Source organism: Labeo rohita, chromosome 19, assembly GCF_022985175.1.
Source record: "Labeo rohita strain BAU-BD-2019 chromosome 19, IGBB_LRoh.1.0, whole genome shotgun sequence".
NCBI classification, from domain to species: Eukaryota; Metazoa; Chordata; class Actinopteri; order Cypriniformes; family Cyprinidae; genus Labeo; species Labeo rohita.
Genome location: NC_066887.1, coordinates 25117703 through 25145463, shown reverse-complemented (window position 1 = coordinate 25145463; position 27761 = coordinate 25117703). Strand labels below are relative to the sequence as shown.

The 27761-nt window shown below is 37.2% G+C and overlaps 1 protein-coding gene across 1 annotated transcript in view; it reads right to left on the bottom strand.

Annotated features, from left to right (window-relative positions):
* Positions 1 to 14656: 14656 nt before the first annotated feature.
* Positions 14657 to 27761, bottom strand: part of grin2da (glutamate receptor, ionotropic, N-methyl D-aspartate 2D, a) — a 64841-nt gene continuing 51736 nt past the window's right edge. The window contains exons 11-13 of the mRNA XM_051137116.1: positions 23889 to 24076; positions 22361 to 22593; positions 14657 to 20946 (exon numbers count right to left, since the gene is read on the bottom strand). Coding sequence (XP_050993073.1) covers positions 17914 to 20946; positions 22361 to 22593; positions 23889 to 24076 — 3454 coding nt within the window. The 3' untranslated portion in view covers positions 14657 to 17913. The remainder of the gene's footprint in view (positions 20947 to 22360; positions 22594 to 23888; positions 24077 to 27761) is intronic.

Genomic DNA, 27761 nt, shown 5'->3' with positions numbered 1-27761 from the left:
TTAAAAAACAAAAGCTGGCCAGGTGGAAATATTTAGATTACACCAAAACATATGCAACATATACTCTCAGAAAAAGAAAACATGCAAAAATTATACCTTTAGGGGTACAACAGCTGGTCACGGGGGCACTTTTGTGCCTTCTTAACTCCTAAGTGGTTCCCATAAGTGTATATACAGGTATTACTACTTATATAGTACTAATACGCACTAACATTACTCTAAGATACTAATATGCGAGGTAAAGAAGGTACAAAAGGTATCCCTTTGAGAATTCTTTCTCAGTGACAAGCTATTGTACCCCTAAAGGTACACTTTCTGCACATTTTTTTCTGACAGTGTACTGTGCAAACACATTTTTTTCCTCGGGTACTTCTTGTGTCTTAGTTAAAGACATTTAACATTCAGTCAATTCAGTCAGGATCAAAAACAGCTGAAAAATACATTTAGAGTTAATAATTCAGTGGATAAACTGAGGCATTCTCATCTCTTATGCTTTGATAATCATCCTAACTGTGAAAAAGAAGATAAAAAGAAATGCACCAAACAGCAGAGAACAACAGTAACCCTTAAATTTTGTTGTGTAACCTAACGATTTAAGGTGATTTAATGATAAACAGTTAAACAGTTTTAACTTAGAAGGGAAATTACACTAATTCAATCACCCTCATAAACCTGTATGATTTCAGCAAAACACAAAAATATGTTGAAGAATATGTCCAAACAAAATTAGTATCCACTGACTATCATTGTATGAAGAATCAGTCAATAATTAGTGAATAAATGCAACAGAATTTTTACTTTCTAGCTGAACTTCAAATATAATAAATTCATCTAACTGCACATGAATTTATTCCCATCGCAGAGAGTTTATATTTGCCATTTTGTTCAACAAACAAATCAGACATGAGAGTAGATTAATTTTGTTGTGCTTAAAAAATGGTGTATTGACATCTTTGTGCAAATTAAATAAAATACCTTCTGATGTTCACTCACGTTTATTTTGTGCTGGACATCGTCTTGGTTTCACATGGATTACTTTATACCAGAATATTTGTTTTCGATAAATTATACTTATATACTATAGTAGACATGTCAAGCTTTCTCTAGATGTATCTCTCCTGTCTGTGTGTTGAGTATTCACAGAGTTTCAGTTCATTTTTGTGACACGTTTCTAAATGAAGATCACAGAGACAGAGACGGCAGAAAGTGCATCCTGTTTGTTTTCTTTATTTTACAAAAGCACCGCACTGACACGATTGTCGAACCCGCTACAGGCGCAACAGCAATCTGTCATGAAACATTAAAGAGCCACAAAACATTGTTTGAATTTATTTAAAAAAAAAATGACAGAACTTGAAAGCTTTTTTTTTTATAAAGCAGTTTAATCTGAATACATGAATCTGTCACACTATTTCAGACCACATTCTGGTACTCTTTAATATATCAATTTCTACAGCTTGCACCAAATTCAGGCTTCAGTCTGCACACAAAAAGGCTTTGCCACTGGCAGTATGTACTAAAGAATTGACTTTATTTTGGTCTTGAGATTGAGACTCTCTGAGGGTCTTCGTGATCGATCCACTTCAGTAGAGAGATCACAGAAAGAGGAGGAGGAGCAGACTAGTCTTTCACTTGCTCGTTCATCTTCTCTATCCTCTTCCTCCCTCCCACTCCTCACTAAACTGCCTCTCCCTTCCCCTTTTTTTTTGTTTTTGTCTATTTTTAGACCCCTGGTGGGGAAACCCAATACATGTGTGATAAAAATAACACACAGTGCTGCTGACTGACCTGATATCTTTATTCAAGGACGGCCTAAAATCTGCATTCAGACCTCCTTCTACGACTACTGCGCTCTCGAATATCACAGACGGAGTGACATTCGAAACGGCTTTCACGGCACGCAATGATTGCAGGCACATCCTTAAATGTATCGAGGAAAAACAATACCAGTACTGTGGTGAGCATTTACTATTGTGCTTGAATGATTACCGTATTCACTTAGTAAGAAAAAGGCTAATTTTGGAGTTTGATTTATAGACTTGGGCCGATTAGAGAATCCCCAGCATTCCATAGAGAAACGGCCCGCAACCATCCCCTCACTATCATGTCGTTGCTGTGACAACCGTAACTTCAAAGAGGTCTCATCAGAGAGAGGCGGGAAGTAGGGGCGAGTTAAAACATGAAATCAACAGAAAGAGAGAGAGAGTTAGAGTTTGATGGAAGAGGACAGGGAAAGGCAACAGGGAGAAGCTCACAGTCCAGCCAGTGAGAACACAGAGCAGGAAATGCATAAGTACCCATGTGAAGATTATGCAAATGAGGACAGATTATAGGGACATGCAGAGATGATTTGAATAATACATTCATGCATATATATGGATAACTTGTAGGGATACAGGCAGCTCGTAAAGTGAGAGATGGATGGAGACAGAACAAGAGCGACAGGGAGAAAACAATTTTATGGAGGATGAAAGAGAAAGATATTTTTTAAAATTATTAAAAGTGAAGTTTGCAATTTCTGGCCTCAAAAAAAAAAAGGTAAATTAAATCAAATATTACTGAGCACTGCTCCTGCAGCTACACACAGAAAATAAAATCATTTATTTGAAAAAGCATCTAATTTTATGCATGTATCTGAAAAGTACTGCCTGTTTAGTTTTTTTCTACACAAGCACACACACACACACACAATACAGCGCCTAGTAATTTCTTTAAAAATCTAAAACTAGCATTATCTTTCTTTTTTCTTTGGTCCCTGAGAGCAAAGGCATGAAATCCCGAAGGGAGTTAATTATAAGCATAATGAACACTTAGGATACATATATACAAGCTTAGCTGGGTTAAACACTTACACTGAAAGACACACATACACGCTCATCCATGTACAACCATGATTTATGATGCATATTCAAGTGCACAATCACTCACTCACTCACACACACACTGATACACTATTTCACTCAATTTTATAAGTGAGGAAAGTTTATCAAAAGGTTTACAGTCAAATTAAACTGGCAGACAGCAAACCAGCCTTTTACAAGTTTACTTATAAAATGTGTGTGTGTTTGCTGTATACATGTAAACATAGTCCATAGAAATGATTAAAAGTGTTTGTGTGATGTACTGGATGTTTTTAGGGCTGTTATGTTTTGTGGCTGTGACCCAGTTCAGGGCAGCGCCGTGCTGTGCCTTGATGTTCAGTGTGTGTGCGTGTGGCCTCGAGCTGTCCAGCTCTGCCACATCTGTGACAAAAATCACTGGAACTCAAGTTTTTGAAGACCTCTGAGATGTTGCATGATATCATGAGTTGCGTTCAGTACCTAATAACTGATCACTTTTTAATATAACATATTTTCACAAAATTTGCCATACTCAAATATTTGTTCCTTATTAAACACTGAGCAGAAAGAAATAATAAATGGTGCTTTTTAAAAATATGATAAACATCATACACTGTATACACTGATAGACATTTCAAGGGGTTTTTACAGGGTTTTCCACAAAACTGGAAGACTATATCAATATCCTAAAAAAAAGCTCTTTAATTTTACTTGAAGCAGATTGTTTTTTTTAATCTTTAAAAATTACATTTACACGTATACACAGCATTCCAAAAAGATAATTATTAAAAAATGCCTCATTCCTTGTGTCACATGGGTATCTGAAAAGCCCATGCTAAATGATAGGAAAGTACAACATACATCATAATCATATAATTAACATAAATTTACTTCTCTTGCAGAATATGTGATGTTTCTCTTAAAGGCAAGATCAAATAAACGCAGGCTTGGTGAGCAGAAGTGACTTCTTTAAAAAAAACAACAACAAAAAAAACCCATTAAAAATCTTGTTCAAAAACTTTTGGCTGGTAGTACAAATAGATAGATAGATAGATAGATAGATAGATAGATAGATAGATAGATAGATAGATAGATAGATAGATAGATAGATAGATAGACAGATACATAGATAGATAGATAGATAGACAGACAGATAGATAGATAGATAGACAGACAGACAGATAGATAGATAGATAGATAGACAGGCAGATAGATAGATATAGATAGACAGACAGACAGACAGACAGATAGATAGATAGATAGATAGATATAGATAGACAGACAGATAGATAGATAGATATAGATAGACAGACACAGACAGACAGACAGACAGATAGATAGATAGACAGACAGACAGACAGACAGACAGACAGACAGACAGACAGACAGATAGATAGATAGATAGATAGATAGATAGATAGATAGATAGATAGATAGATAGATAGATAGATAGATAGATATAGATAGACAGACAGATAGATAGATAGATAGATAGATAGATATAGATAGATAAACAGACAGACAGATAGATATAGATAAACAGACAGACAGACTGATAGATAGATAGACAGACAGATAGACAGATAGATAGATAGACAGACAGATAGATAGATATAGACAGACAGATAGATAGATAGACAGACAGATAGATAGACAGACCGATAGATAGATATAGATAGACAGACAGACAGAGAGATAGATAGATAGATAGATATAGATAGATAGACAGACAGATAGATAGATAGATAGATAGATATAGATAGATAGACAGACAGACAGACAGATAGATAAATAGATAGACAGATAGATAAACAGACAGACAGATAGATAGATATAGATAAACAGACAGACAGACTGATAGATAGATAGACAGACAGCTAGATAGACAGACAGACAGATAGACAGACAGATAGACAGACAGATAGATAGATAGACAGACAGACAGATAGATAGATATAGACAGACAGACAGACAAACAGACAGATAGATAGATAGACAGACAGATAGATAGATAGACAGACAGACAGATAGATAGATATAGACAGACAGACAGACAAACAGACAGATAGATAGATAGACAGACAGATAGATAGATAGACAGACTGATAGATATAGATAGACAGACAGACAGACAGAGAGATAGATAGATAGATAGATAGATAGATAAGGGGCTGAAAATTCAGCTTTGTCATCACAGGAGTAAATAACATTTTGAAATGTAAAACACAGATTTTAAAATGTAACAATATTTCACAGTATTACTCTTTTGAATGTACTGATTGAATAGACAGTCTTGGAGAGCATAAAAGACTTCTTTTGAAAAACAATCTTATCAACCCTAAGTTTTGAACTTTTTATTTTTTATGATTTAGCCTGGGTTTTAAGATTTAATATATCTGCATAACTGACAGGACCTGGAGGATGTTTGTCAAGAACATTGGGCAGCTTTTTTGCTCAAGACAAACCAGTGACTCATGAAACTACCACAAAAAAAAGCCTACAAACAGTCATCAATGCTTGAGGAGACAAGAGATGATTTTATTTAGCAAGAACATGTAAACTTCTGAACAGGATTGTTTCTGGAAATGTAGTCTTGTAGAATGTATGTAAATAACTTTAACCAATTAACTGCATCCAGGCAGCACTAATTAAAAAGCATATTTTAATTTTAAAAAATATAAATTACTGCAGATTCTGCAATAAGCATTTGAAGTTACAAACAGCTCTGCAGAGAAATTGGGAGAACGACAGAAAGCACTGCAGTTAAAGTCAGTCAAAGATTCTACAAAAAAACCCATTACATGGAACAAGTCTTTGTTTATTTTCTCATACCTTAATTGCTCATTACTGTCAGAAGTCTACTGAGTGCAAAAAGACACACACTACAGTGTGCACAAACACACTTAGTAACTCACAAATTACATAAGCCCCTTTAGGTCAAAATACAGGCAATCTGTTCTTATTAGCTACACTCATACAGGGCTGTTAATAGTCTTGTTAGGAGAAACAGGCCCATTTATTAATTAATTTGACTAATTAGGATACTGAGGTGAGCCAGGAATGAACTAGGAAATGCTTCAGTGGCCAACAGTTAAAACAAGCCTATTTAATTATCACCTTGACTTCACCATTAGTTATAGTTCAGAGCATATTATTACCTAGAAAATGTCATAACTAAAGGGACATTTAAAATTGCCTTACACCCACTGCTGGCATTCACTCCTGCTCCCAGTGATTATCTAACAGATAGAATTGAGACTGCAGCCGCTTATGGTGTCAGATCAGAGTTTCTTGTTATCACGAAATGTCTTAAGGCCACAGCTTGCCATTTGTATCTAATGATGTTTGGATTGCATGTATGGAGCGGTTGTGTGCTGCCGGCACGATTCGGGTTTATCTCTCTCACGTCATTAGAGATTGTATCCGTTTATTTTCCTCATTCGTCATGTTTGACTTTTGACAACTCGTTCCCAGAAGTGAGACAAACTTTGGGGCTCTTTCAATCTTCAGTTTTTGTATGCTTATTTAAAGAGATGAATTCTTTGAAGACTATGAATGAAGATGAATTCAGACAAAACAACAGGTTTTTTCCACCCACCTCAATACAAATACCAATTTTCTTGAATTCATGGTATAAAGTATGAAATCTAGGACTGGAATGGATAAAATGCTAGAAAATTGTTATATAATATATTTAATACAAATGGTGTTTATATTTAAATATTTTTAAACTAAAATAATAGATTGTTTTTGAATCACAGCCAGTGATGCTCAGTTTTTTTTTTTTTCAATTAATCAGTCAAACTGATTCATTTTGACTTATTCTGAATTAAAAAGGCTAGAACATAATTAACATCTGTTAATACACAGGCTACAAAACTATTTTTATTTTTATTTTTATTTCATTTCATGTTTATACATTCATTTCATATTATGTAAATGAATGATTAATATTTGTAGTAAAAAAAAAAAAAAAAAAAATCACCATCTCCCACTTGCAGTTTTTTCATTCCTAATTATATCTCGCCGTTGAGATATTTAATTGACAGTGACATGTTACGAGTTTTTTTAGCGATGCAAATTAAATTCCACCGCGTCATTATTACGTGCCCAAGATATCCTCCACCACGCACGTATAAAGAGATTCCCCCGTCAAGCTGCCCCAGTTCAGCCTGAGAGCGCCCCGTTGCTGTCAGCTGTGGCACAAGCGCAGGATAAATTTATCCACCACTCTGGAGTTTATTGGTATATTTAATGCGTCAAGACAGGCGGGCCATATTTTCTTTGTATGTTGTCTGCCACGGAGGTTCTTGCCCTAAATATGGCTGTAGTGGATTTAATAGGCAGAAGGCTGTGTAATTGGTTGTCATTCCGATTTATGGGCTATGCTGTTGAACGCGTCCGTTTGGGAATTTCCTGAAAGGAAGTATGGAAATGCTGTCCTCTGGTGGCATGGTACGAGAATGCCATGATATATAGGCCTTTTCTGTATTTGTATTCATTTAATATAATTCATATAATAACACTAAACATACAGAGGGATCCAGAAGTCTGAGACTACATTGAAAACCTGTCATTTCTTGTCATTTAACCTAATAACAAACAAAGTTTTAGGAATTTAAATAATAAAATTATGTAAAGGGAATGTTTCAGATTGTGCACATTTCAGTAGGTAATTAGTAATCAATCTATTCAGTCTTAAGTAATCAGTCGTTCTCGTTTATGTTGAGGCTCAAGATATTTTTGAAAAACAGAAGCCTTTTCACTACTGAGCTCAGACATGTACCTCTTTTATTAGTAATTTCACTGTATACCAGCATAAATTATCATTTTGCTTGTGCACCTTATTTTTTAACGCGGTGGTAGGCCGTTTTATGTGAATGGACGAGACTTCCGGTTCATTGGCCTCTGTTCGGAAATAACGAGAATAATAACAAAGTGCAGGAAACGGTAAAACTGTTCGCCTTACAGACCAGTGTGTTCATAGTTAAGATAATACATTAAAATAATATTGTTAGAAACACTAGTTTGCAATATCAAGCAGCAAAATGAGGTGTTTTGTACAGCTAAAAATAGTGTTTTCAGGACGCGTCAATAATTGGCGGCATTGAATGTAAACAACGCATCTGAACCGAACAAAATTTACATATTTTGCTTATTATTACTGCTGAAAATGGTTGATTTTTGTCATGTTTTGGGCTGTACTAATCGGTCGGACTGGGGAAAACATTTGGAGTGTTATAGACTGCCAAAAGTTATAACAAGTCAGGGAGAAGAGTGCAAAAAACTGTATGAGGAACAAAAGGCCTTTGTGGTTGCTGAACCAGGATTTCCAGGGCAAGAATCTTGACAACATTCGTGTTTGTTCTTATCATTCCCTGTCAGGTAGGTGAAATCTTAGGCTAATATTTTAATTAATATTGTTCGTATGTATCTTATACACTTATTAACTTTAGTTGGTCAAAATATTGCATTTCCTGTTTACTAAGTCCTTCTCTCTATGATTTAGCAGCTTCCACATGTTTTGTCTGTGGTTTAGATAGCATAAATTAGCAGAACAACATAATCAGTAGTACATTAACTGTGCAATCAATGCTGTTGTTTACATACGAGTATCTCCAGCAGTGCTGGGGAAAGTTACTTTTAAAATTAATGCATTACAATATTGAGTTACTCCCTAAAAAAGTAACTAATTACGTTTAAGTAACTAATAAAGTAATATTTACTTTACTTTTGCGTTACTTTACTTTTGCGTTACTTTTTAAATCTGGACAGGGCTTGCTTGTTTGTTTTTAATATAAAAGTTCTATTTTTGGCAAATGTAAAAGGCTTTTCACACCAAAAACCTCAGGCTTTGAGAAAAGTAAATTCACGTCTGTACAGTAGACCGCAGAAAAAACTGTCAACTCTTCAGCAATAAAAAAAGGAAAACAAATGTTAGATTATCTTTAGCAATTTTTGCTTATTAGTATGGTTGAATTGGATCATTGAAGGTCGGCAGCAAAGACATAATTTAATAAAACAGGATTAAATGCATATTTGTATTGTTTAACAGATTTAATTATTGCAGGTTTGCATCATATTCTGAGTTGAATTTCACTGTTTTTATCCATTTTGAGGAATGGATAAAACAGAATAATCTGTTTTTAGTGAGTGAGATGAATTAATGCATGTTCACATTTATTCTAGAATTTATTCTCTCCGGATTTCTCTCAACATGGGGACAGGAGAGCTTTAATCAATAAATGGGGGGAAAAGTAACTGGCGTTACTTATTTTAAAAAAGTAACTCAGATATTTTCTTGTCAATTAAAAAGTAATGCGTTAGTTTACTAGTTACTTGAAAAAAAGTAATAATATTACATAACTTGCGTTACTTGTAATGCGTTACCCCCAGCACTGATCTCCAGTATGGCCACGCATCCGGGTAACTGACCAGTAACGTTAAAACTGTTTGCACTACAAACCAGTGTGTTCATAATTAAGATAATACTTTAAAATAATATGGCAACACACCCTAGTTTGCAATATTAAGCAGCAAAACAACCTGTATTGTAAAGCTAAAAATAGCTGGAAGCACCTGACACCGGACATTAAATTCATAAATGGCCGCTGTCGCTCTTATGGGAAAAATAAGGTGGATAGGCAAAACATTAATTAAATGTGTCAAACAGCCTAGAAGATAAAAGAAGCCGATTTCCTAATAAAGTTTTAAATATGCCCTTTGAAATTAAACATTGTTACAAAAAAGATCCTTGATACACCATTTGGGCTCGGGTTGCCACACTGGCAGAAACCTCTGGAGAACCTGTAAAATGGAAGTTCCTGCAAGAACTCTAAAAGACACTCAAGGCACTTGAAATACATATTTGAAGTGTTGTCAGTAAGGAACCAGCATTAGAGGTACCTTCAAAAGAAAGCCTAGATGTTCTCCAGAGGTTTCTGACAGCGTGATGATCTGAGGAACCCCAAATGGTGCCTAAAGTATCTTTTAATTTTCACAGTGATTAGCAAGCTCCTGCCCTCCACCTCTCACGGATTGCAGTCGGATAATCTCACTGCAGGCATCTATTTCCTGTGATGCTGTAATCCAGCTTGCACACAATAGCAGGAGCTCTATCAAGATAGAAATTTTCCTGAGTGCATTTCACCAGAGGCGGCAGTTTATCAGCGCATTTTCACAAATCACACCGTTAAATTAATTTCAAATTAACGTTGATCATTTTATCTGGTTCTCCCAGTCCCCCTAATCCCAGATTTCTCTCTTTTGTCTATTCGTCTGTCCTTTTCCCAATCTTTCTCAAACCATCCTGTATGATTTCTTCATCTCTTATCTTCTTTCTCCTTGGCCTGATTTCTGCTCTACATTCTACTCCCGAAAACGAGGTGAGGGAGAAAAATCTTTCGAAGTCTGGAGAGATGCTCGCCCCTGCTTTGGCACAACATCAAATAGAATTGGTTTGGTGATAAGACATAATTGAAAGAGTCAAACGTAACTCATAGTCACTGTTTGTTTGAATAACCCTCTGATCCTACAATGCAGATGCAAATACAGTTTGATGCATGCTAATCAATACTCATACATACTGTGTATAATCTTACCAAGACATTCTGTTTCTTCACACTCTCCAACTAAAGCCCTGAAAGGTAAAGATTTTCTTACAGCTCGCCTCATATTTCCTCCATTAATCTCCAGTAAATGGCCACCATCGGTTAATTATATTCCCTCTGTGGTGGCATGGAAACAGTGTGGTTACATAAATCTTGCGTTTGTAACTAATTAAAAAATGGGAGAGAGAGTTCACGGACTTATGATACCAAACAAAAAGGGAGAGAGATAGAAGTGAGGAGGCAAAAAAATAAATTGCGGCAGCAGTCTGTTCAAAATATCTGATGCTTGATAAATGCTCAATCTATTACTTAGGTAACCCACAGTAACCTCTCATTCTCGCTTTTCTCTTTCTGGAAAATGAGTAATACTAGTTGCCTTCACCTCAGCGTCTGCTGAGACGAGGAGGCAGTGCTTTCTGCAAACTTGCTGTCACCTGCATTTTACATACTTATATTTCTCTTGGGTTGTACAATCTCTAATGTTCCTGCATACCAACAGCTTGCGTCCAATAGTTCTCTTATCTCCTATTTCCAATATTTCGCACAGAATTTACTCACTCACACAGAGCACACATGCTGAATTCGCTGCAGATGCTGGCATATTTGGGATCGAAGAATAAATGGTAGATTCATCTGAAATCCTTTGCTGAGGATAGTGAATAGATAGCAGTGCTACTGGAAAGCCAACACCTGTGGACTTCATGCAATTCAATATGGCCAGGGTGGTAGTGAGATAGATTTTCCTGCAAGATACGAGTCACAAATTTGTGGTATTTACATGCCTCAGTGTTCTGTAAAAGTAGGCTACTGTGATGTTACAATCAAATTCATCTAGAAGAACATTTCATACTTCAGAAGACTTAATAGAGCCCAGACTTTGTCTCTGATGTTTCTCTTTTAAAAGAAAAGAAAATAGTAGGCCTAATAAAAAAATAGCTTACATTTTAGAAGAGACATCTGAAACATAACTATTACTTTTATTTGTGTGTATACACACCACAGTTTTGTTATTGTCAACTATAAGCAGTTTGTAAAATAATAAAAAAATATATATATATCAGAAGAAAAACTTAAAAACACCTTAGTATTTAAACAAAATTAAATGTGTAAATGTTTAAGAATTAATGCAAGTAAACTTAATACTGAAATTAGTAAAATAAAGCTCAAGATAAATATGAGAAAATTAGAATTATTGTAATTACAGTACATAAAATATCATTTAAGTACATAAAATTACCAAATGTGAAATTAGAAAACTAAAAATACAAAATAATGTAATTTCGAAATAAAAAATGAAAAAGTAATTCAAACTATTACTACACTATATAAATATTCTACATACATACATACATAGCCACACAAAACTAAAACTAAAAACAAAAAATAATATGAAATAATAAGAAACCAAAAATGTAAGTTAAATAAAATTTTTATTGTTAACTATTAAACATTTTTTGTTAAAATATATATATCAGACAAAAAAAAAAAACCTTACAATTTAAAATGTTGCCTTAGTATTTAAATTAATTTAGTGTAAATGTTGAAGTATTAATATGAGTAAACCTATACTGTAATTAGAAATATTAGAATAAGAATTATTATAAAAAAAATTACAAAAAGTACATAACATTACTAATGTAAAATTAGAAAGCTAAAATGACAAAATAATGTAATTTCTTATATAAAAATAAAGAATTCAAGATATTAATAAATACTATACTATATAAATATTAAACACACACACACACACAAAAATAAAATGTAATAATAATAATAATAATAAGAAGAAGAAGCCAAAAATCAAAATGAAATAAACACAATTGTATGTGTGTATTGTTAACTATTACCAAATTTTTGTTACATAAAATAGCTAAAATAAAATATAAATATTAAGCAAAAAACTTAAACTTTCAATTTGAAATGTTGTCTTAGTATTTAAATAAAATAAGTGTAAATGTTGTTGACGTATTAATATGAGTAAACCTAATACTGAAATTAGAGCTGAATAGAAATATTGGAAAATTAGAATTATTAGAAAAAATACCAAAAAGTACATAAAATTACCAAGTATAAAGCTAGAAAACTAAAACTAAAAATATTGTAATATTTTATATGTATATTTTATATTTTAATAATGTAATATTTTAATAAAAATACAAATAATTTCTTAATTGAAAACAAAAAAATATTAATAAATACTATAAAAATATTACACACACACAATTAAAACAAAAAATAAGAAACCAAAAATGAAATAAAATTGTATGTATATATACACACTGACGTTTTATTGTTAACTATTAAACAGTTTTTGTTAAATAAAATAAACCTGAAATAAATGATTAATATTAAACAACTTATTTAAAATGTTGCCTTAGTATTTAGATGAAATTAAATAAGTGTAAATGTTTAAGTATTTATATGAGTAAACCTAATACTGAAATTAGTTAAATAAAGCTGAATAAAAATATTATAAAATTAGAATTATAAAAGATTACAAAAGTACATAAAATTACTAAACGTGAAATTAGAAAACTAAAAATACAAAATAATGTATTAATTAGTTTATTAAAGTTTATTAATCAAAAAACAATAATTAAAAACAATAACACATTAATACAAAAAAAATAAACACTTTAATTACACACACACACAGACACACACAATTAAAACAAAGAAATAATAAGAAACCAAAAATGAAAATGAAAACTGAAAATACAAAATTCAAAACATAAATAAATACTACAGTATACAAATATTGAAGTAACACTGTGTATAGTATTGTTAAAGAGCTCAGACAATTTTGCCTAAGCAGAATTTGATGAGAAGTGTTGTCCCTGTCTAGAAGAAACATCTGATTTGTGATTTACAGGAATATAAAAGGGCTCTCCCAACTATTATTAAAACTTCTTTAAAATTCTCTGCATTAATCAAGGTAAAACGTAGGTGTCCTCACCAGTGCTTTCAAAAGGCTTTTCACTCTTTCTTTTCAAGTCCTCGCTCTCCCCAGAAACCTAGAAAACAAAGACTTACACAATTATTCACCGCGTTTGCTGTCAATCACAAACGTTCTTTGTTGAACACACGCTGAAAACAACAAAACAGACCAAACGCCGTTGTATTAAAAGTCTTTTATTCTGTTCTGCTCGCAGCACAGCATAGTATAGTCTCCCATGGTCGAGCGGCTCAGCGAGTGGCCCCCCTGTGAGGCTCCCCTACTGAGAGGAGTATGGCACAAGAACCTAACACAGTGGTACCGGGGGGGGCACTACCGTCCTGGCACAGAGTGGCATAAAACATAACTGGCTCTGCTCAGCTACATTATCATAAAGTATTACAGAGCAGCATCGCATGTGTTCAAATGTGTTTTCAGCATAACTGCAGTTTGGCACAGACAGAGCGCACACACACACACACACCGTTTCCAAAGCCAGACCTGTGTGACACACGCGGAGACTTCAAAAGATTTCGACGGAGCGAGGTCAAATCCATTTAGATGGACGCTCGTAGTGTGGAGCCCACAGCTGTGCATCACCACATCCCAAAACTTTCACCACAGTGAGACATACACACCTCAATCACAGCGTTGGTTATTTGCAACATAAATTCATTGTGGTCGATGGTCGGCCATGTTATTCATAAAAACACAGTTGAAAACTGGTCTCTGATGTCAGCTGTTATGAGACGAGAGAGGACAAAGAGACAAAAGAAGACCAATTCAAAGATAATAAATTTAGTAGATAAACATTATATATATATATATATGCATGTTATTCATTGAAATATATAATTTATATCTATATGTATATATTTATATGCTGCTGCTTTGACTTATTCTTAGAGTAATAAACAAATGAACGAACAAACAAACGAAACATTTACCGTCAAAGACACTATCAACACAACAAGACACATGTCTAGAGAAAGGCCATTTTGAGATTCTTGGTGGCGGCGGCTCCTACTAAAACTTGTGCAATATGCCTGATATTTTATCATTTGAAAATGAAAAGAAAAAGACACTACCTTAAGGTCCTTGCTGTTTCAGCCCAAATGTTTTATCAAAGCTGTCTACTGACTTCAATGTGCACAATGAAATGGAAAGAGAATTGAAAATTATTTTTCGCAGCTAATACATGAAACATCTTAATTATCAAGTCAGCCGACAGAAATGTTTGAAAACAATACTCTTGTCTTCAGCTATACTGCTTTGCTGAACAGCTATTTCTCTATTGCTATCTAAACGTCACAAACACAGATATGAGGTACATCTATATATAAAGTAATCCAGACACGTATTACACAACAAAGTTGGAGTCAAAAGGATATACATACGTAAGCTGCCAAATATTCTAAATGTTAATGTCAAACTACTCAGAATTACTCCGAAAATCTGTGACAGTGAGGCAGAGTGTTATGATTCTGGTCAGAGTTGACAAGATTTGTGTTACTGCCCTCCCGATTTCACCAAACAGAAGTTGGTGTTTAAAAAAATTAAAATAATCATAACCCATTATGTTTCTAGTACTCCAAAGTCTCTTGACATTACGGTTTAGCCCACTGACAACAAAATATACCCCAATTAATTAGTACCACTTGTAAAAAGCTCAGCATACAACAAATAAGCTTAATATGGCTCAGATGCAGTTACAAGCACGCACAAAAAACAATTAGCCTGTTGGACTGTGCGTGGTTCTGTGTCAAATATGCACTTAAATAAATTCATACATATGTAAATAACAACATACAGTGCTTCAAAACAAATTGAAATTGCCAAACTTTGCTGCTGGCTTGACAAAGCCCTGCCTGAAAATTTAAAAAGCCTTCAGTTTGAATACTTAAAGAACTATACAAAGGCATACAGGACTGACTTATTTAATTTTGGTCAATTTTTATAAATATTCTATGTGATTAACCTGATTAATCTAAAAAACATAAAACATAGCATGAACCAGGGTTGGAAATTAACAAGGGCTTGTGGCAAAAATGGCACTAAAGTGAACAAAAATGCCCCATAAATTCAAGACAAATGGGCAAAAAATGCCCCTGCACTATTAAACAACGTATTACGGATGCTGCGATTAAAATACAATGTGAAAATTAATGAACAGTGTCAATTCGTGGAATTACATTTAGATCTGCTCACACTGCACCATATTGCTTTTACATGGTGTTTTGTGCAACGTTGAGCCAATGCGTTGGCCAATCAGAGGTGCTTAGATTAGTTAGAAAACGCTGGAGCTGTTGGTAAGTGTGTTTCTGTTGAATTTAGGAATGCGTTGGCCAATTAGAGGCGCTTAGATTAGTCAGTGCAGAAAAACAGCCAATCAGACAAGCTTAGATTAGTCAGCGCTGAAAACACGCCATTTAAAAGTGCTTAGATTAGACAGAGCTGAAAACGCGCCAACCAGAGGCCGTAGATTAGTCAGCACTGAAAACGCTGACTGTTTTTGTTGACAACATTTTAAAATATTGTTTAAAGTATTCAGGTAAATTTAAGTATTTGAAGTTAAAGACAACATAATAAGGTGACTATAAAAATTGCGCTCACAAATGTTACAAATGCCCCAGGAAATCAGTTCCAGTGGGCAAATATTGCCCCTTAATGGAAACGTTAATTTCTGACCCTGGCATGAACATCCTCGATTAGTTCAGAAAGGTGTTGGGATTTTGAAAAATCCAAAATAAAATCTTTGCAGCTATAGTATGCTGGCTTTGTCAAGACAACATGATTACACAATTCATTAATATGAAACCAAAGAAACTCAGAAAGACAATGCTGACAAACATTTTAAATACAGTATAAACAAAATAAATAAAATTAAAACATAGTTGACTCAGACCTGCTGCCAACACGCATTGCCCTTAGCAATATTCACAGTCAATTATAGCAATCACTTTAAAGATGCTAGCATTTGGCTAATGGTAAAAGCTAAATTAAACAAAAGATCTACCTGACTGGTTTTCTAATCAGTCTTTTCCTCACAGTTAACTTAAAACTTGATCTGGCTTTTTTTCTTCTTTGTTTTTTTTTTTTTTTTTTTTTTTTTTAAACTTAACAGATATGTCTAGTAAAAGCATAAAACTGCAACTCTATTTTGCTCATATGACCAGTTTAGACTTGCTGCTACTTGCACAGCTTAAGCAAACTTGCCAAGCAAGTATGAATATTGTTTCCGAAGCTAATAAATGGCAGAGCAGAGCAGCTTGTAAAAAAAGGTGTAAAAACACAGTGTTAAACTGTAAACAGTGCTCTCCTTCACTTATCGCTCTCCGAATGATGACACGTCTTTCATCACTCACTGGCATCTCGGTTGGCGAGTACAGTGCTGCAGTATGGCTAGCCCTGTCATCCTGGCACTCTCAACATCAGCGTTCAAAGCTACCCTAACTGGCTCCGACGAGAAGGTCTCCCTCGAGAAAGCTACGATCTTAAAAGTGTCTTGGTTGCAGCACACTGTGTTGTCATGGCAACATGTACATTCAATCGAGAAGGGGAAGGGCTGCCACCGATTATAGGTAGTTGAAACATTGCATGTGCCCTACGGTAATACAGCACAGTGCTTATATTCTTTTAATAACTCAACACGACTGTTTGGAACCAGATCACAAAACATATATATTATATATAATAAAATAACTTTTAAATATAAAATATATGTATTGAACGCTGTTCATAGTTAATTATGTATTGCTCAAGGGACAAGAATGAAACATGAGGACCTGTGAAATGGTTTCAACGGAACAGGACTGTACATCAGCTCCACTTTAGTTTGGCATTCAGCTTCAGTAAGCCAATATGTGATCAGTCATGGCTAACTTACCCTGTTGCTAGGAATACAAACACTGACAACAACACACAGAATGGTAGATGTCAGTTTGCAGAAGGTGGAGGTCAAGAAAAATGCTCTGAGAAGAGGAAAATGGTTTGCTACTTTCCTTTGTGAATGCTTCCCTTGAGATATTTTGAACAAATATACACAACAATCACATCATGATTCAGAGCTCTGAGAGCAAAAGAAAAAAAAAAAAAAAACGATGGGTGTGGGGTGTTAGGGCTTTGTATTTGACCTTAGAATCTCCCTTCAAAAAATCGTTCCTGAGCCATCGAGCAGCAAAACACTCCAAGAAAAATCACATTTACCCACATTATTGATGCTCCACCTTCAAGCCCTCAAGAAGTAAGAAAAGCAAAGCCAATCCCATACAAACAGCCTTGCTAACATCGACAAGATTTGTCAGCATGGCAGTATTCCATTCTTACACAAGTAAAGAGAAAGGGCTACAATTTATGTGACATCCCAATCCAGGTTTGTCTCTGAGCATTAGAGCTTTGTGCAAGAGATGGGTGCCAGCGAAAACAACCCAACTCGACTGCTATGAACAGTTAACAGTTTGTGGCATGAGCAGGTGATTTGATCGCCCCTAGGGGCTACTTGCTGATGTTCCTCATTTATTTATGTTCCTCAGACCTCACTTTCCACACTGGAGAAGTGGGCAGAGCCTCGACGAGAGCAGAGGCTCTTGGTTTTGAGGGGAAGATGTGGGGACTGATACCTTTGGGGTTGGGGAACCGATCGTAGTTTCTGGTACTGGAGCTTAGCACTAGAGGAGGATAAAGAGGAGGGCTGTGGGGCACCAGGTGTAGATGAGACAACCGAAGGGGAGGAAACTGATGAAGAGGAGGTAGGTGGGGGTACATGTATATGGTGAGAGGAAGAGGGTGGGGCTGGGAGTGCAGGGACCATTGGAGGGGGTAAAGATGGCGGTAGACTCTGAGGAGGGGATGGCTGTTGTCGGGACCGGTCTGAGCGCTGTGGTCTTTGTGCACTGAGGTTGGATTGGCTCCCAGATTTCGCCTGGCTCTGAGCCCGATCTGGTTTAGATGATTGCCGTTTGGGTCTCACGCTGCTGCTGAAACTGTGGCAGTGTGGGAGTAGCTCCTCCTGACTCCTAGAAGTCACCCGATTCCATTTGGAGTGAGTGCTGGCAGAGTGATGGGGCGACTGGCAGGAACAGGACGTGTGGGCTCGGCTCTTCTCTTGAGACCTGCTTTTAGATTTCTTTTCAGTCTTCACTGGTAATTTATCAACAGACCAGTATCTTCGAGGAGGTGGGGGAGTCAATGGAGTTGGAGGCCACTGGTTTGATCCTAAGCCTCCTGATCCCCACCCTGCTCCTGCTCCAAAACCGAAGCTACCTTCTCCACCACCCCACCCCAAAAAGGAGTCATCTCTACTGTTTATACTTCCTCCCCTTTCTCTGGCAGGGTAGGTGCCAAAAAACCATCCTCCTCCTCCAATGCCTCCAACTGCCCTTCCTTCGTGACCCTCCCAATATCTTTCAAACTTACCAAACTCTCCTGAGGAACCTTCATCGTCTGTGTATATCTCAACAGTTTTTTCTCTGTCCCTTTCGGATTCAGAGTCCATTCCTCTGCTTTCTCGCCGTCGCCCCTGTTCTTCTGGCCTACTTCTTTCCACTTCAGACTCCTCGTCTTCTTCTTCCTCGGAATCCCATTCGTGAAATGACAGGCCTTCTCTCGAGCAAGGCTTGACTCTCTTGTTTTTTCCCAAAAGGGGTCGACTCTCTCCACCTCTTCCTCGCTCATCTCTCTCAGTTCCTACTGACTTTCGTCTTTTAGATATGGGAAGCAAGGGTACAAAAGACGATGGCGAATCGGAAGTTGGGTTCCCGCTACTCCAAAATTTGACGGTTGAAGGAGGCTTGTTTGAGCTAGAAAAATGCTTGTTGTTGGACCTTGGCCTGGACTGGCGTTGCGATTTTGGGCTTCTCTGATGCCTTTCTTTTCCTCTACTGCCTTCTTCATCTTCTCCACCTTGATCATCCCTATCTCTCTTAACTCCATCTCTGATAATATCCCACTCATAACTCCTAGTAGAGCTTTCACTCTTTTTCCGGAAAGAGCTTCGCCTCAGTGCAGGATAGGAAGAGTATTCCTGTACTATTCCTTTTTCAAAAACATCTTTCCTGTCCATATCTACCTCCTCTTGTTCAGATCGTTTTTCCCTCTCCCTTCTTCTCGATTTCTCCTCTTTTTTCTTTTTCTTTTTCACCTTACGTCTTTTACGCTCCCTCTCTCTTTCACGTTCTTCTCTCTTTTTTTTCTTTCTACCCTTCTTTCTCCTCTTTCTCTCTCTTTCCCTTTCTTTATGATGTCGCTTCTCCTCCTTAACATCTCTATCTCCTGCTGCTCTTCTACCCTTTTCTTTCTCTCCCCAAGAGGCCCACCACTCTTGAAGTTGTGCAATCTGGCTGCCTGCTCTGTCTCTCACCTGCGCCCTCTGTCCGCAAGGTTTGCGGGGTGGTATAGGTGGTGGCGGAGGACTGCTGGGCAGGGATCGAGAGGACATACGTGAACGACTTTTTCTCCTCCCTAAAAGCAAGCTTGACTCCTCCGTTAGCTCATCTGTGTCATATTCCTCGTACACATCTCGTACATCTGCACGATATCTAAAGCTCTGTGATGATGTGTACGAGGATGAAGAAGAAGGAGAATTGGATCGGGAGACTGATTCTGAAGAAGAGGATGAACTGGAGGTGCTGGAGCTGCTGGAGGAAGTGGATGTGTAGCATATGGATGGAGAAGGTGAAGGCGGAGTCTGTGTTGGGGAAGAGAGGGGCACAGGTATAGGCAGAGGAAGGGGAGGAGGACGACGTCCTCTTCTCCCACCGCCATCTCTCATTCCATATCTGCCACCACCTCTCCTTCCGAGTGGAAGGATGTTTTCGTAGAGTGGTCCCCCTGAGCCCTTCCTTTTTGAGAAGCTGCTTCTCCTCCACATAGATTGCTGAGGTGGAGAGGGATGTTGCAAAGCAGGGTTAATTGGTAAGTGTCCAGAGGCTTGACCTTTAGGAGGTAACCGCGGGTTTCCAGTGGATTTTGTCCCTCGATGCTTAGCTTTTGGAGTTTGGGTGCCTACGTTTTGAGGTTCAGCAGAGACCCCTAAGCCTTCTGGATCAATTGGGCCGTAGTATCTCTTGTACTCATCCAGACCCCCCTCTCCTCCACTTATTCCTGGACCCCAGTGTGGGGGCATGCCTTGGAATTGAGATAAGTCTGTTATCCCACTGCTTACACCGCCAGGCTTCTCAGGGCCCACCTTTGGACGTGTCCACCGATCCACTACAGCTAATCGACGATCATGCCGTGGTAGGAATGTAGAGCAAGGCATGGGTGCTCCAAGAATGGGACTGTTTGATGGCCCTAGAGCCATTCCGGAATGTCCACCTGAAGGAGGAGAGCCAGGCAGAAGAGCACTGTATACCGGTGGTGGCTGCTGGTGGTGTTGCTTTTGTTGTTGCTGCTGCTGTTGTTGTTGTTGTGCCATAGCGATGGGGGGATTGGGCATGGCTGTAGAGATAACATGAGGCGGAGGAGGAGGAGGAACTGTGGAGACATGATGATACTGAGGAAGTGTGCTTTGGGAACCTCCAGGAGCTGTTTCATCCTCAAAATTGCAGCAGCTGTACATTCCCTGTAAGAGATAACAAGCAAAAGATTTATTTAACAAACAGTTCAGGATATCATAATATTCCCCTTGGTGACATACAAACCGATTTAGGCTCTTGGAAAATGTCTAAAGACATGAAACATTACCATAATAATGAAATTGTAAAGCTCCCAGTGCTTTGATGATGCAAGAGTACACACTGTAAGCTCAGCTAACCTTTCTCTGAGGTAAAGGCAATGCTGACCTCACTGTTTGAGTGTCCCATCTAACCTAACCGCCTTACAATCCTCTCATAGAAAGTCTGCTTGCTTGCAAGGGGATTTAAGGTTCTTCTCATTCTTTCTACAATGCAAGCAAAGACAGAGAGTGATAATACAGAATGAATAAATGATCCATCTTCTGTCATCCTCTTCCTCCCCTTTTCATTACTACGAGAGAAGTTATGGGCTTTCATAAAATCCCTGCAGTGGGAATGCAGGATGTACAATCACATTTTAGAAATGACAGAATTAAAAGAGTGTGCTGCAAAGTCCCCTTCTAAGGATTTAACGCCTGATTGCGAGAGATTACTGCGTGTCAGTCTTTGTTCTTGTTGCAAGTAACAACAATTGCAAAAAGGGTAATCTTTCCTTTTACTTGCAAATAAACTGAAATGATTCCAGTTTTCCTTCCTAAGTTCATTTTTGTACATTTCCTGGGCTACTGATTTCAGTTCATTCAGTTCATCAAGTAATCATTATGGCACAATTATTGCTTTTTAATGTATTTTATCACCTTCTCTCAAATTTCAGCACAGTTTCATAAGAAATATTCATAAAATTAGTACATTTATAAGGACTGTGATAATTAACATGTTAATGCTTATGATTAACTAAATTTGTTATATAGAGAATAACACATTTATTCAGTTTGATATTAAATTTGATCTATTTTGTGTGATTTCTAAAAATGAATGGGAAGCTTTCAGAACTGACCGAAATGGTTTGGAGCCACAGTGCAAGTCTTTCTCACACACATGCACAAAATTCCCAATGGGAGCTCCCATTTATCAGTGGGCTAAATGACTGAGAAAACCATTATTCTACAGATTATTTATTTATAAATCAAACCCATGTGGGATGTTTAACAATGGTGAAGTCATTTGCAGCCTTTATATAATGAAATTTAATTATCATCGAAGCTCAAAAAGTGAAACATCATCCACAAGCGGAACGCCATCATTCATAAAAATGTTAATGCAATCACCAGCGGAGGACTGTGGGTCAGTGGCAGTGGGGGGGAGTACATACATATATTAGTGCCATTAACACAAATTGAAGAACAAAAATGACACATTATTTCATTTTTTCCTTAAAAATGAACTGAATGAATTAACTTTCAACAAAAAACAATTGACAGGCCTATTTTTAATATAATGGCTTTTATTTAGGTCACTCACCCGACTAAAAGCCAGTAGGAAGTCCAATCCTCCAGAGCGGCCCAAACAGTGGCGGAGCTTCCAATAGACAAGATGCTCCCATGCGAACACCAGCAGACTTAGGCCCATCGCAACTAGAAGCATATAAAAGACTCCTGCCATATTGTCTATGTCCAGTTTGGAACTCATCACCTCAATCTTATCATTATGGCAGATCCCAGACAGCCAGAGTCGTTCAAGCATGTCAATCTCATCTGAAAAGAAGAAAAAGATGCGCACAATGACAGGAGATAAGAAGCATGGAAGATAAGCAGGCCTACAAACAGGGGGCAATACAGATGGACAGAAGGAAGAGAATAAAAAGAAAGGCTAAAGAAAGCAAAAGAGCACTAGATTCAAACCCTATTGTTGGGAAAAGTGAGCCTTTAATTCAAATCTCCAGACAGTGGAGATCTTGGTTTAGCTTCGGTTATTATTACACTGTGTTCACAAAAAGGTGAAAATGGAAAAGAAAAAAAAACAGAGGAAAAGAACCATGAAAGGCAAGGAGGAGGAAAGAGAGAAACAGAGAAAGAGAGACTGGAGGATAATAACAGCTTTGATGGAGGTCTGAAATGGCCTGGTTTCGAGGCTCTTGTGATAAGACAGGCCCAGAGTAGTTTGGAGATGAAAGCTCTAGACTGATGGGCCTACCTCCCAACAATAGCCATTAGTGCATTTATCAGAGTGAAAATGTCACTGTGGAAAAAATAAAGGCATGACAAGGGCATGTTTCTGGCAGAAAAATGACATATGCATTTAGATGCCGGCTTTATATTGAGGATTATTCTTTCACACGAAGGAGAGAGAGAGATAAATCTAAATCCTCTTTTTATATGAAACAAAGAATAAAAACAAGTCCCGCAGGTTAATTACGTGTTTCGATTTATGACGGCATGGCCTTGAACTATGGCTTAGGTAATGGGAAATTTAATCACCAGAACTGAATTCCTAATATATTTCATTCCATTTATTTATTCAAACAAGCAAAAATCAGCCCAGAGAATTTCAATCCAAATTGGGATGTGGCAAAATTAAAAATCGAGGCGTTCGACCGCACTGTTTACTGAAGTGACCCTTTGGCTATTCTTAATTGTGTTCATTTGCTGTGACACGCTTTCTAATATCATTTATCATATTTCACTGAGACTCTTCCAGCTCCCTTTCACATTTATTCTTTAATCATTATGGGGCAACTCACTAGGTTCCTCATCATCAAGTCTCATCAAAGAAAAACAAATAATTCGGGGGAAAGGCATGTGAATGTGAATGAAAATGAGAAAGGGGGAAGTACCTCAGAGAATCAGAATAACAAGTGTAACACCACTCAAATAGGTTTAATTTCCAAAAATTTTACTATGTAAACAAGTCACTAAGAATGTTTGTTTGTCAGGAGTTTGAGACTGAGTAGAGGAGATTACAACTCCACAAACACCAAACACCATTAGCAAGGGGTTAAGGTGTTGTTAAATGTGGGACTTGGGGTGTACCTAGGTAGAAATTCTCTTACCGTCTCCAACTAACTGCAGGAGGGCAAGGTCTAGTGGCCGCTTCCAGCGGGAGTTTTTGTGTAAGGCAATGCCATATCCTGTTGTTGCGAATACTTTGCCAGAGCCGATGGTCATTACTTTGCAACCCTCGTCCTTACGAGCCATGTAGTTCAGGACAGCCGCATCATATATGAATGCATCCAGTTTCCTGCAGAGGGAAAAAGGAAATGGGAAACAAAATAACAAGGCATGGGGAAATTACTATGAGACCAATTATCACTTTATTGACTGTTACATGTAAAGAGGAAAACATTGATGAACTTCCGTGAAATCCTATTTCTAAGCTAAATGGTGTGTAATGGGTGAAGCTAGTCAAGCGCCCACCCCAGTTGTACACCATGCATTTGTTTGAAAATCCTTTTTAGAACTTGGATTTTTTTTTTCTTTAGTTCCTCTCAAAATGTTCTTTGTTGCTGCTGGCAACTGCCTTAAAAGACCAACGAATTTCCGTGATTTTTCCATTACCTTTCTATTAGTTTTCCGGTTGAATTACTGTGTAAGGATTTTTTAAAAATAATTTTATAGACTTTCACTCAAAAAGAGCCAATGTAATATTACAGAGCAGAGAATAACCAGAAATATCTCCACTACTATTTGAAAGTTTGGGGTCATTGTTACGGTGGGAAAAAAGTATTTTAAATAAACGCTGTTCTTCTAGACGTTGATGACATCTTGTCATCCGAGATGTTCATGTCTTTCTTTCTTCAGTCGTAAAGAAATTATGTTTCTTGAGGAAAACATTTCAGGAATGTTCTCCATATAATGGACCTATATGGTGCCTATGAGTTTGAACTTCCAAAATGCAGTTTAAATGCAGCTTCAATAGGCTCTAAATGATCCCAGCTGAGGAATAAGGGTCTTATCTCTTGAAATTGGTTATTTTCTAAAAAAAAATTTTACAATTTATATACTTTTTAACCTCAAATGTTCTTCTTGTCTAGCTCTGTGATGTGCATGTGTACGTTGTGTAATCCGGGTCAGTACAGTTAGGGTAGGTCGAAAAACTCCCATCTCATTTTCTCCTCCAACTTTAAAATCATCCTACATCGCTGTTTTACCTTTTTTGTAGAGGATGTTCGGCCTTCTTTGCACGTTCACTTTGTAAACACTGGGTCGGTACTTTTGCAGTGATGTAGGACGATTTTGCAGTTGGAGGAGAAAATGAGATGGGAGTTTTTCGACCTACCCTAACTGTATGGACCTGGATTACACAGATTACGCATACACATCGCAAAACTAGACAAGACGAGCATTTGAGGTTAAAAAGTATATAAGCCGTAAACTGTTTTCTAGTTTTTCTAGATAAGACCCTTCTTCCTTGGCTGGGATCATCCACTATATGGAGAAAAATCCTGAAATGTTTTTCTCAAAAAACTTCTTTATGACTGAAGAAAGGAAGTCATCTTGAACGACAAGGGGGTAAATTACCTGTAAATTTTTGTTCTGAAAGTGAACTTTAATGTCACAGTTTCAAATTCATAATTTAAGGTCACCTTTCATTACAAATTTCAGTTTAATTACACTGGCTATCACTTTACTCCTTCAAATTTACAAAATGAATGTTTAAATGCATAAATAAAAACACAGTGCTAAAGCGAAAGAATGTGTGAAGAAAAGGAAAATATATGGTACTAGGGTAGCATGAATAAGCCTTCAGTAAACAGCTACTTCATGCCTGCATACTCTGTTTTTATATGCAGGTGGATAATCAAATACCTCAAGAGTTTTCTGGGACACGACTTGTTTCTTTGCCATAAATGTGATAATATATGCGCACAAGCACTTTGCAGAATAGCGCCAAAGAACACTGATATTGTCTGGCTGCTCGCTTTGCTGAAATGAGCAGTGCATAATAGGAGGGCTAATTTGTGCAGACACTGGTCTTCAAATAACCCCATGTTTAAAAAAAAAAAAAAAAAAAAAAAAAAAAAAAAAACTGAAATTGGGACCGGATTGGCCAGCAGCAGGTCTGTGCCGTCACAAATAGCCTACACATTTCTTCCATGGTGGAGATTGTTGAGTAACAGTTTGAAATGTGATGCAGGGAATGGAGCATTTTGTGCAATTACGTTTCTAAGCAATCAGACTGAAAATTTTCACCCGCTGCATGATAAAACAGGCGCTCGTGTTTTTCAAATAATGCAAAAATCCACTTTAATCTTATTACTCCATATTCACAGTGCTAAATAATTCATCAGGTGAGTCTTTTACAGTAAAGTCATAAAAGTAAGTAGCTTTTCAGAAGTCAAGGAAGCTTTGTGCCTTATCAGAGTCAGGTGCACCAGTATGCCTCTTTTCTTTGATCATATTTTACCCACCTTGTAACATGGCAATGTCATTGCAGCAAAAACCCAAATTGACAGCTTATTACTGGCTACTCTTCAACCTCCTGCTTAGCACACCTTGAGGTTATTAACAAGCTCAACTTGGCCCTCCAAGACCAGCGAGCACCACATTAGCATTCAAGGTGGCAGCTTTTGTCAGAAGTGTTGTATCCAACAAAACACAGCCCTTAGGGGAAAATGAGTCACACATTTCAGTAAGGGTGAAACCAAACGAACAGAACACACACAGACAGGTGTTTGATAGCACAGCACCCCACGCCACAGTGCAGCCCGACTGAAATAGGAAGGCAGTAAAAGCAGTAGGTAGGCTGTTGAGGTACACAAGTGCCTTTGAGAATCAGCTAGCGCCTAGTTGGAGACCTGACTTGTTGACTTATGGGCCGGCGGGCCTGCCTTGCATTGCGCGGCTTGAAATCGAAAGTCTCACTCTGCAAGCTACGACTATTACACAAACCAAGTGCTTATGAATGACAGATGAAATCTTCATGAGAAATTGCAAACGCCTGAATACTGCGATTACACATTCTAGCCTGCAAACATAACCTTTTGCGACGGGATGCATATTCATGCCCTTTGTACGCATAATGCAGGGACTGGAGCTTTAGATAGGATGGCCGTAGACACACACGCCCACACACTCTCATGCACACAGATCCAAGGGCAGTGAGGCAGCGTTAGCGATACCACATTGCTATTTAATAATTCTGGAACAATCATGGCATCTTATGATGCAGAGCAGGGAATGAATAATACAAGTGCAGAATTGCTCTGTTTGGTGATTAAACGCTACCAGGTGAAAATGGAATGACATCAAATGCTCTTTGTATAACAAAGTCTGGCAAAGCTTTTAAAAAGTTTTGTTTTTCTAAACCAGCATCATGCAGAGTGGTGTCAACTGGCTCGGCACATAAAAACACCATTAAAGGAAAACTCCATGCTTGAATGAACAGCTATAATGCCACCATGCCTCTACATTAAGGCTGCCACGGCTGTGGTCACAATGTGCTATGAACACATTCTGCTACTACAGTATAAAGCAGGCGTCACTGTTTGCCTTCTATATAAATACATTAAAGATAATGACATCTCTGGCTATATTTGTATTTCCAAACAGAAACGATCTTTTAAATACACAACTAGCCAACTATTATTTGTTTTTAGAGCATGATTTGTATCTGTCATTTAGAGCAGTTTTTGACTGGTAAAAAAAAACAAAGAATGTATTTAGTGTGACAGCATTAAACTTGGCTCGTGTTTTGATGCAAATTTGACAACTCTATTAGATTCTGATCCACAAGCTTGCAATTTGATTTGATTTGATTCATAGCAATTACTTTGGGTATCTATCAGGTACAGTATATGCCAAATGTGAAATAATCTGAAAGCTGAATAGATAAGCTTTCCATTGATGTATGGTTTGTTAGGATAGGACAGTATTTGGCCGACGTACAACTATTTGAAAATCTGGAATCTGAGGGTGCAAAAAAA